Source organism: Colobus angolensis, unplaced genomic scaffold (assembly GCF_000951035.1).
Source record: "Colobus angolensis palliatus isolate OR3802 unplaced genomic scaffold, Cang.pa_1.0 Scaffold32, whole genome shotgun sequence".
NCBI lineage: Eukaryota > Metazoa > Chordata > Mammalia > Primates > Cercopithecidae > Colobus > Colobus angolensis.
In genome coordinates this window covers 3,114,281-3,125,960 of record NW_012116488.1, presented here as the reverse complement: position 1 = coordinate 3,125,960, position 11,680 = coordinate 3,114,281, and the positions used below count along the sequence as shown (strand labels likewise).

Below are 11,680 nucleotides of genomic sequence, written 5' to 3'. Positions count from 1 at the left end.
CGGGGTTTCACCGTGTTGGCCAGGCTGGTCTCAAACTCCTGACCTTGTGATCTGCCCACCTCAGCCTCCCAAAGTGCTGGGATTACAGGTGTGAGCCCCTGCGCCCAGCTGTGCATAGAGGTCGTAAACCTTATACCTTACCTGATATTTACCAGCTGTGTGACCCTAGCCAAATTACTTCTGTGAGCCTCAGTTTCTTCGTTTGTGAATGAGAGTGATAATGGAACTATCAGAGAAGATTTAGAAAAATCATTGTAAAGACCTTAAAACAATGGCTCATACATAATACATTCTCAGATGTTAGCTGTTGTTTCTGTTTATCAGAATAGCTGCTGAACCTTTAGGAAGCACTCCTTCATTGGTCATGATCATCATCTGCTGATTACTTGGCATTCCCATATTGTCCTACATCTGTGTTATTTCTGTATTTGTTCTCTTCTGTTACCTGTGTGTTGTCTCAAGCTACTGTAGGAAATCGGTTCATATTTGCTTTTTATTTTGGCTTGCTATTTAATACACTGCTTTATACATAGTAAGTTTAATTCAGTAAATGCTTGATTAGGCTTTTGGAATTTTGTAAACTTTCTTGAAGAATGAGGATTTCACGTTCTGTCTTTAAGTGATATTATGAGGAAGCCCATAACTCATTCATCTGTGCTCTCCATAATGGTATAACAATGGATGGATTCTTCTGCTTCTGACCGACAGATTGGAGTATCAGCCAAGTTGCACAAGGCAGGCCCACTTTGCGCACCCTGTCAACATTGGGGAAGGGTGATGGGTGCAGATGCCGGGGCTGGTGGAAAGGTGCTGGCATTTTCTTAAGCAGCATGGATTTTGCTCATTGTTCTGATCAGCGTTTACTTCATGAGTTCCTGCCCTCAGTGGCTCCTCTCTTCCAGATTGGTGAATTTTTAATCAATAAGGGGCAGAATTAAGATTGTTGTTGCCAGAGTTGGAAAAATCCCCATGGATCCCTGTTTTCTTTGTTTAAGAGCAGTTTTTTGTAGGTAGTTTGCATTTCTCCTGCTCCTCTTCCTTCCTGTCTCACCTTCTATCCACTGACTTTCAAGCATCTGCTTATCTTTTGTTTTTTTATGAGGGTAGCTGGGAACACATTTTATTTTCTTGAAGTAAGAAAAGCTTATTTTTGCTTCACTTAAGGTTGAAAGGTTTTTTTTGCTTCACTTAAGGAAACCACGTGGGAGGTTTTGAAAAGTGCACTTTTCATTTTCATTGCTGTCCTACCAGCAGCTACGGGTATAACTCTGTAAAGGAACAGGGGAGGTGGTGGGAAGGGAATAGCCTCAGAGATACTGAAAAGTATGGTAGACATCCATGTACCTTGATTAAAGAAAACAAAAGCTGAGCATTATGTAGAGCAGGAATACAGTAAGAGACAAGGTCTGTCAACAGCATTGCTTGTGCAGATGGCTATATTCTGAGTAAATTCTAGTCCAGAACCTTCTGTGAGGAGAGGAGGGAGGAGGAATACCTACTGTGGTGGTGTTTTCTCAGTTAGGTGATAACCTGGCTTTATTGGTGAGAACTAATTCTTGGGAATGTCAGGGCGTTGCCAAAGATAACATAGTCGTACAGTGCTGACTGTGTGCCATGCACTGCTAGACAAACTCATTTTATTTTGAGACAGAGCCAGGATTTGACCTGGGTCTTTCTTACCCTGTATGTAACCTGTGCTGCCTTTTGTCTTGTGGGGCAGGAAACCTCAAACGTTGACACTGTACATATTACAGCACCCCAGGCATTCATTCAGCAAATGTCTGTCTAATTTTTGTTGGACATTGGGAACAGTGAAAAGAATGAGAAGTGTTTATTTGCTAGTAAGTATTAGATGGTAATTCCTTTTACAGATTAATTTTATTTCATCACAACCTTCCAAGCACCTAGTGGACACACCATGTGTCTTCATTTAAGTAGTTACAGTAGCGTGCTTTTTTCCTTTACTTTAGATTTGAGTCATCAGGGTGATCTCCAAGAAAATCTTTTTTTTTTTTTTTTTTTAACGACAGGGTCTTGCTCTGTTGCCCAGGCTGGACTGCAGTGGCACGATCTTGGCTCATTGCAACCTCTGCCTCCTGGATTCAAGCGATTGTCCTACCTCAGCCTTCCAAGTAGCTGGGATTACAGGCATGCACCACCACAGCCAGCTAATTTTTGTATTTTTAGTAGAGATGGAGTTTCACCATGTTACAGGCTGGGCTGGTCTTGAACCCCTGACCTCAAGTGATCCTCTTGCCTCGGCCTCCCAAAGTGCTGGGATTACTGGTGTGAGCCACTGCACCCGGCCATCTAAGAAAATCTAAAAAGTGACGTGACTTAAAGGTCACCTTAGTAAGAATACCTTATTGTTTACAGTATGGCAGATGTGCTGTATAACTTCAGCTGCAGCATTCGGAATCTACTGTGTTACTATCTTACTGTTCCTACCACCAGCTGATTCATAAGTTAAAAAACAAAAGAGGAGATGGAAATGGAGTAGCATTCAACAAATACTTGTGTGTGTCTTACAATTTGTAGCTAAATCTAGTTGCAGACAGTGGGCACAGGCTTTACAGGCCTTGTTACTGATGTAGCAGGAGGGACTCTGAGGAGATAACATCTGCCCAAGAACCACGGGCAGGACTAACCCTGTGCTGGGCTACTCCAGGGACTCCTGCATCACTTGTTCAGCCTGTGCATGTGTTTGCTCAAAGATGATGTCACTGGTGATCATACATACATTCCTTACTCAGTTAAGGTAGATAATAGTGTGCTCTCAGACTTGAGATTTTACAGCAGAAGCTTAAGGTTCATTTGTTGTTCATTTACCAAGTATTTATTAAAGGAAGGAACGCTTCAAGCCAGTTTGAAACAAGCCAGACCCCCAGAGCTGACCCTCAGTTTACCGCAGGTTGTGTTCGCCTTCTGTCCTTACATATTCCTGAGTGCATCTCATGACCTGGTTTTTAATCAGCTGGCCTGCCGTCTGTTTCTAGGTCTGGCATGCTGCCATTTGCATCTCATCTCCTCCAGTATGAACCCCCACATTACCTGTGTCTCTCTGCAGGGTTCTGGCCGGGTATACAGAACCACCTGTTCAAGCAGCCTCATCTGACGCTTTTAGAACCTTAGAGCACTTTTATTTGGCATAATCTACTGCATTGTGAAGTAAAAAGCAAGGAATACACTTTGGAGTAATTCCCTGCCCTGCGTTTTTTTTTTTTTTTTTTGAGATGAAGTCTTGCTCTTGTCACCAAGGCTGGAGTGCAGTGGCACGATCTTGGCTCACTGCAACCTCAGCCTCCCAAGTAGCCGGGACTACAGGCATGCGCCACCACGCCCAGCTAATTTTTGTATGATTAGTAGAGATGAGGTTTTACCATGTTGGCCAGGGTGGTCTTGATCTCTTGACCTCCTAATCCACCCGCTTCAGCCGCCTTCTGAAGTGTTGGGATTACAGGCGTGAGCCACCGCGCCTGGTCCTTGCCCTGCTTTTTAAAATCATCAGTTAGACTTTTGTGACAAACTGTGGTCATTTCATTTGTCATCTGCTGACTTTCAAGTAAGTGAAATTTTACTGTAATCTGAGTGAAGCAACCAGTTTGTAACTATTTTAAATATTAAAACAAATGGAAAATTAGTGGTTTTATATTAGAATTAATATTGAGCTGCAGTATATAATTAGTTGCTGTTTGAATTAGATAGACTTTTTCTTTTGTCAATGGAATATTTTCCCCCAATTTTTAGAATACGTGCTTCTATAAGAGTTGGAATTCTTTTTCAAAATTGATTTCTGTTTCCTAAATTGGTTGACAGTTCTCCCAGAGCTGGGAGCATGCTTTTGGTATAATCGCATAGCAAGCGGAGATGGAGAAGCTCAGACTTGTTAGGACTCCTCTGTTTACTCTTTGTGTCATAGTGGGAAAGTGGCTCACTCTGAGCCTGTCCTCTGTGAGTTTGGCCATTGTACCTAGAGTGTAAGATTTAGGAGCCAAGAGGGAATAGGGACTAGTCAGGATTTTACTGCCTACCTTCATACAGTTCTGTACTACTTGATTTTTTTTTTTTTGCTTGTGTTATTATTTTTTTAATTCATAAAGGAAAATCATGCATGAACATATGGCAGTGCTATTGACTAGTGCATTATTTTTTCTTGTCCATTTGGGAAGAAAGATTAGAATATCCTCAGGGAGGAAATTGATTCATCTTTGGGGGTGGCAGCTTCTTCTGGAGGTTGAGTCAGTTCGTTTTCCTTGGTATTTTCCGTGGTACTTGAAAGCTAGCCGCCTTGTATTGGAGGAGTACATATGTGAAAGCAAATACCAAGCATTGGGCCACGTAATCTATCTCTTCAGAATTTTTTAAAACGTAAGAATAGTTTGTTCATTATTCAACCTGAGCTGAGACTAAAAATGACCCCCAATTTCATATTTATTTTTACTGCTAAACATATTGTTTAAAGTAATACTTGTTTGTTGTAGAAAGTTTTAAGTAGAACTAAAGGTTTTGTCTTTCTTTTCCTTTTTTCTTTTTTTGAGACGGAGTCTTGCTCTGTCGCCATGCTGGAGTGCAGTGGTGCAATCTTGGCTCACTTCAACCTCTGCCTCCCGGGTTCAAGCGATTCTCCTGCCTCAGCCTCCCGAGTAGCTGGGATTACTGGCGTGTGCCACCACACTCAGCTAATTTTTGTATTTTTAGTAGAGATGGGGTTCTGCCATGTCGGTCAGGTTGCTCTCGAACTCCTGACCTCAAAGTGATCCGCCTGCCTCAGCCTCCCAAAGTGCTGGGATTACAGGTGTGAGCCACCGCATCTGGCCCTGACTAATTATTTTAAAAAATTATTTGTAGAGACAGGATTTCACTGTGTTACCCAGGCTAATCTAGAACTCCGGGCCTCAAGGGATCCTCCCGCCTCAGCTTCCGAAGTGTTAGGATTACAGGCATGAGCCTTTGTTTTTCTCTTTTAAAGAAGACTCATAATTTCATCACCAGGCAATAACTGCTGTTAATATTTCAGAATATTCATTCAGATGTTTCTCTGTGGGATCAATAACTGTATTATAATGATTCTGTTTTGTTACTGTCTGTTCTTTTAGTCTTGTACATGACAAGTGTATTAGTCTGTTTTTATGCTGTTGGTAAAGACATTCCCAAGACTGGGAAGAAAAGGAGGTTTAATGGACTTACAGTTTCACATGGCTGGGAAGGCCTTACAGTTGTGGTGGAAGGTGAGGAGGAGCAAGTCATGTTTTACATGGATGGCAGCAGGCAAAGAGAGAGAGCTTGTGCAGGGAAACTCCCCTTTTTAAAACCATCAGATCTTGTGAGACTTACTATCAGGAGAATAGCACAGGAAAGACCATCCTCCATGATTCAGTTACCTCCTATTGGGTCCCTCCCACAACACTTGGGAATTGTGGGAGATAGAAATCAAGATGAGATTTGGATGGGGACACAGCCAAACCGTATTAGCCTGAAATATACACGTGTATCAATTCCAGTGGACCATAGGGTGTACTCTGTCCCTCGGGTGTTTACTGGCGTCTCATCTTGTTTTTCAGTGGATGAATACATTGCCATTGCCAAAGAAAAGCATGGGTACAACATGGAACAGGTAATATCATGGTTTTCTTTCTTTTGCTGTTAAAAATGAGTATTTATAACTAAATTATTTTTTTCTTCTCTGTATTGAGTAGCAGTGTTTCCTCATTAGCAACTTTTTGGTAATTACTAGTAGTGTTACACAAACTCTGGTCTTCTTTTTCTTGTTCAAGGTGAATATTAGAGGACCCTTTGATTTGAAAGGCATATCTGTGCATTTCAGCAGATCTACAGCCTTTAGGACACTGATTACTTCGTGATTACTAAGGAGCTGGATGCTTGAACATAGTGCTTTCTCATTTGAATATGTGATTTTTCATTCTTCTGGTTGTATAATGATGTTTTTTGACGCATGTTTTCACATTCTTACCTGAAGTGTTTTAGTATTCACCATTTTGAATAATTTTCAGATTGTAAATGTTTGATTAAAGTCCCTCCCCTCCCCTCCCCTCCTATCCCCTTGCTTCCCCTCCCCTTCCTTGAGATGGAGTCTTGCTCTGGCAACCAGGCTGGAATGCAATGGCGCATCTCAGCTCATTGCAACCTCTGCCTCCGGGGTTCAAGTAATTCTCGTGCCTCGGCCTCCCAAGTTGCTGGGATTACAGGCACGCACCACCACGCCTGGCTAATTTTTTTATTTTTAGTAGAGAAGGGGCCTCCCAAAGTGTTGGGATTACAGGCGTGAGCCACTGTGCCTGGCCAAGATTTTCTTTTAAATGTTGTTTGGAATGTACTAACAAGAAATCCACAAGATTTATTTTTCTGCAAAAGTGTGATGATACCTTGTTTCAGCGTTAATGATTTACTTTAAACACATCAAGTTGGATTAATGCTTTCCATGGCATTAATCTAGATCTTAAAACCTGTAAGTTACTGACATTTCTTATTTTTCTGAATGATGGAAGTTACCAAAAGTTTAGATTATGTGAAATTGTATACTTTCTTTTGGACTTGGCCTTATATTTAATTACTCTATCCTGGTCATTGAAGCTACTTCTAATTATTAGATGATTACAAAATATACCTGTATGAATTCTTAAGGATGGTAGTCTTGATCATTTCTCCTTTAAAAACGGTCATTAGTGGCCGGGTGTGGTGGCTCACGCCTGTAATTCCAGCACTTTGGGAGGCTGAGGCGGATGGATCACGAGGTCAGGAGATCAAGAACACCCTGGCTAACACAGTGAAACCCCATCTCTACTAAAAATACAAAAAAAAAACAAAATTAGCCGGGCGTGGTGGCGGGCGCCTGTAGTCCCAGCTACTCCGGAGGAGTAGAAGAATGGCGTGAAACTGGGAGGCGGACCTTGCAGTGAGCCGAGATGGTGCCACTGCACTCCAGCCTTGGTGACAGAGCGAGACTCCATCTCAAAAAATAAATAAATAAAAATAAAAAATAAAAAAAGGCCATTAGCATGAAAATTCCCTATATTATAATTCCGGTGTAAAAATTACCATTAGCAAAGTATTGCTAGATTATCTCATCTTACCTCTTTTGTTGCTTGTTGTATTTCTACCATTTTTCTAAGCTGAGACCTTTATATATCATATATATATAACATATATATAATTTTTAAAAGAGTAACACAATTGTACTTTCATAAATTACTTTCTTCGTTTATATATTGAGGCAGTAAAGTGTGGTACTTGAAGAGCACAGATCCTAGAACCATGCTGGTTCTGTGACCAGTGGCAAGGAAAGTCAGTGCCTCAGAGAAGACCTTCAGTTTATACTCAGGCTGATCCTCAGCATGGAGGCAAGCCTACAACTAAAAGAAAGCAAAACCTTAGTAAAAACGTAGCAAACCCTGAGGAAGAGTGTGATTATGAGTTACTACATTATTAGATTCAGATGTCTAGGTTTTAACAGAAAAATCACAGAGCATACAAAGAAATGGTAAATTTATGCCCATTCGGGTTAATCAACAGAAACTGTCCCTGGGAAAAGACCTTAGTGGCAGATCTAGGCAAATATTGTAATACAACTATCTTAAAGATATTTTTAAAGAACTAATAGAAGATACAGAAAAAGTCAAGAAAATGATGTATGAACAAATGGAAATAACAGTAAGGAAATGGAAAACCTAAAAGGAAACCAAATTGAAATTCTATAGCTTAAACACTTGAAATGAAAAATTCACTAGACATGCTCAAAGGCGGATTTGAAGAGTCCCAAGAAAGAATAAGAAAGAACGTGAAGAAAGGACAGTGGCAATGATTCGAGTCTGAGCAGCCAGATGAGAAAAGATTGAAGAGTAACCAGAGCCTAAGGTACCCTAGGAACACATTGAGTGGACTAACATAGGCATGTGAAAGTTGCATAAGGGGTAAGAGAAAGAGATAGGAACAGAGAAATTATTTGAAGAAATAGTGGCCAAAAACTTCACAAATTTGATGGAAGACGTGAATATAAACATCCAAGAAACTCGGTGAACTCCAGGTAGGATAAACTCAAACTGACCAGAGCACATAAGGAAACTTCGAAAAGAGAGAGAATCTTGATGGCAGCAAGAGAGAACTAACCTATTACATATAAGGGATCCTGAATAAGCTTGTTAGGGTATTTCTTGTCAAAACCTTTGGAAGCCAGAGGAAGTGGGCTAATATATTCAAAGCAGCAAGAGAAGAAAACTGTCAACTAAGAATTCTGTATCTGAGAAAATGCTTTCAAAAGTAAAAGGGAGAAATGAGGATATTCTCAATTAAAAGCTGCTGGAGAGTCTTTCTGAAGAGGCCATAGTGGAGCTGAACTTGTGAACTGGTAATCCCATTGTCTATAAATTGGACAAGAACTTGAAGCCCATCAAGCCCATGAATGAAAAAAGTGCCTGGGGGATGAAGAGACCGTGCATAAAGCCATGGAAGCTGTGGCTGCCCAGGGCAGGGCCCAGAAGTGAAGGCCGGCAAGCTGACTGCTCTCTCAAGGAACACTCCCTGCCCAACCATTCTTCTTCACCTCCTTTCTGCACATGCCACACTGACCACATCTGTAGGCATCTTATGTTGCAGCTGCAGATGGGAACTCGTGGCTCCCATTTTCATTGTAACCATTTTTGTCTCCTGCACCCACTTGCTTCATATAATCTAGTCAGAATAGCACCTCTGGTGCAGGGAGGAAGTTCCCCTTATCCAAGAGAGTTGAGAGGTAGTGACTTGGGCTTTTGCCAGGGCTTTGTTTACTAAGGACCTTTGCGGGAGGAGCCATGCTATCATGACCAAGGAGGAGAAGCAAAGAGAGCCTGTTTGACCCCAGGAGCCAATCCTGTACTCTTCTCTAGTCAGACTACTGTCAGGAGAGCTCTGCTCATTCCAGTGGAAGATGGCTATAACCTGCACAGTGATGTGAAAAAACAGCCATTTCCTCCCTGACCCCAGGGAAGGTGGCTCTAGAAGGTTGAGAGCAATCCTGTATTAAGTTCATGTGGTAGATTTACTTTTCCAAAAAATTGTATGTAAAAATAATATGAAACAAAAACCCTTCTGGGATTTTTTATTTTTATTTTATTTTATTTTATTTTTATTTTTTGAGACGGAGTCTCACTCTGTCACCCAGGCTGGAGTGCAGTGACACAATCTCGGCTCACTGCAAGCTCCGCCTCCCGGGTTCCTGCCGTTCTCCTGCCTCAGCCTCCCGTGTAGCTGAGACTACAGGTGCCCGTCACTGCACCTGGCTAATTTTTTTTTTTTTTTTTTTTTAGTTTTAGTAGAGACGGAGTTTCACTGTGTTAGCCAGGATGGTCTCAATCTCCTGACCCCGTGATCCACCCACATCGGCCTCCCAAAGTGCTAGGATTACAGGCGTGAGCCACTGCGCCCAGCCCCCTTCTGGAATTTTTGGTGGCAGTTGAAATAGTCCCACATGTGGTCATCAGAAAATAAGCCATTTCATCCTGGACAACATGGCAAAATCCTGTCTCTAGAAAAAATTAAAAGCCAGGCATGGTGGTATGTGTCTGTGGTCCCAGCTACTTGGGAGGATGAGGTGGGAGGGTTAGTTGAGCCCAGGAGGTTGAAACCAGCATGGGCAATATAGTGACACCTCATCTCTACAAAAAATTTTAAAATCACCTAAACGTGGTAGTGTGTGCCTGTAGTCTCAGCTACTCTGGAGGCCGAGGTGGGAAGATCGCTTGAGCCTGGAAGGCAGAGGTTGCAGTGAGCCAAGATCATGTCATTGCACTCTAGATCACAACTCTGTATCAACAACAACAAAAAAATAAAAATAAAAAAAGGAAAAGAAGCCATTCCTCACACCAATATGGGATAAACTTCTTGACCTCTAAGGGGTAGGATTGCATCCTGCTATGGGTTTTCGAATCCCTCCCCTACCTTGTTTTGTGGCAGTGAAATGCCTCTTGATCATGTCCAAATGTCTTTCACTGACTGATTTCTAAATCGTGTTCTAATTGCTTGGCTCTGCCATGTGGACCCAGTATTCATTCATTTTGAGCATAACTGTACTAAATCTTTCTTTCTAGATCAGTCTAATGAAGGCCTAATATGCAATTTAAAATAAATAAAAACTTGTGTCTTTTTGTTTGTTTTGTTTTGAGACAAGGTCTTGCTCTGTTACCCATGCTGGAGTGCAGTAGTGTGATCATAGCTCACTGCAGCCTCAAACCCCTGGGCTGAGTCAAGCAGTCCTCCTGCCTCAGCCCCTCAAGTAGCTGCAATTACAGGCGTGCACCACCATGCCTGGCTAACTTGTTGTTTGTTTGTTTTTCGTAGATTCATGGTCTTGCTACCTTCCCCAGGCTGGTCTCCAACTTCTGAGCTCAAGTGATCCTCTCACCTTGGCCTCCCAGAGTGCTGAGGTTACAGGTGTGAGCCACAACGCCCAGCCTCAGAAAATAGTTATAGAATATATATACAACGAAATGGAAAGAAATTTAAATCTTTCACTATAAATAATCAACAAAACATAAAAATGAGACTGGATGTGGTAGCTCGCACCTATAATCCTAGCACTTTGGGCACATCACTTGAGCTCAGGAGTTGGAGACCAAGCTGGGCAACATGGCGAAACCCTGTCTCTACAAAAAAAAAATTAGCTGCACATGGTGGCATGCACCTGTAGTCCCAGCTGCTCAGGAGGCTGAATCAGGAGAATTGCTTGAGCCTGGAAGGGAGAAGGTTGCAGTGAGCCAAGATCATGCCGTTGCTCCTCCAGCCTGAGCAACGAGAGTGAAACCCTGTCTCAAAAGAAAGGAGAGAGAGAGAGAAGAAAGGAAGGAAGAGAGAGAGAGAGAGAAAGAGGAAAGAAAGCAAGAACTAAAAAGACAGTAATTCAGGAAATGAAGGATATAAAAAGCTTTAAGGAGTATACGAAACAAATAGCCAAATGACAAAAGTTCCTCCTTATCAGTGATTACTTTAAATATAAATGGATTAAACTTTCCAAAGGACAGAGATTGTCAGAATGGGTAAAAAATACAGAATCCCACTATATACAAGAGATTAACATTAGCTTCGAAGACACAATTTTAAAGTGAAAGGGTGGAAAATGGTATCCCATGCAAGTAGTAACCAAAAGAAAGCAGGAGTGATTATAATAATATCAGTCAAAATAGACTTTAAATTAAAAAAGGTTATAAGAGACAAGGACATTCACTGTTGGTGGGAATGTAAAATGGTACACCTGGTGGGGAAAACAGGATGGCAGCTCCTTAAAAAATTAAAAATAGAATTACCATATTATCCACCAATTCTACTTCTGGCCAGAGTGGGTAGATCACTTGAGCCCAGGAGTTCAAGACCAGCCTGGGCAACATGGCAAAACCCTGTCTCTACAAAAAGTACAAGAAATTTGTCTGGGAATGGTGACTCATGCCTGTAATCCCAGTGCTTTGGGAGGCCGAGGCAGGCGGATCGCGAGGTCAGGAGATCAAGACCATCCTGGCCAACATGGTGAAACCCCATCTCTACTAAAAATAAAAAAAAAAAATTAGCTGGACGTGGTGGCAGGTGCCTGTAGTCCCAGCCACTCAGGAGGCTGAGGCAGGAGAATGGCGTGAACCCAGGAGGCGGAGCTTGCAGTAAGCCGAGATCGTGCCACTGCACTCCAGCCTGAGCAACAGAG

At 42.0% G+C, this 11,680-nt stretch overlaps 1 protein-coding gene across 1 annotated transcript in view; it reads left to right on the top strand.

Annotated features, from left to right (window-relative positions):
* Positions 1-11,680, top strand: part of RCOR1 (REST corepressor 1) — a 157,235-nt gene that overhangs the window by 122,424 nt on the left and 23,131 nt on the right. Inside the window, exon 7 of the mRNA XM_011951580.1 lies at positions 5,562-5,614. Within this exon, the coding sequence (XP_011806970.1) occupies positions 5,562-5,614 (53 nt within the window). The remainder of the gene's footprint in view (positions 1-5,561; positions 5,615-11,680) is intronic.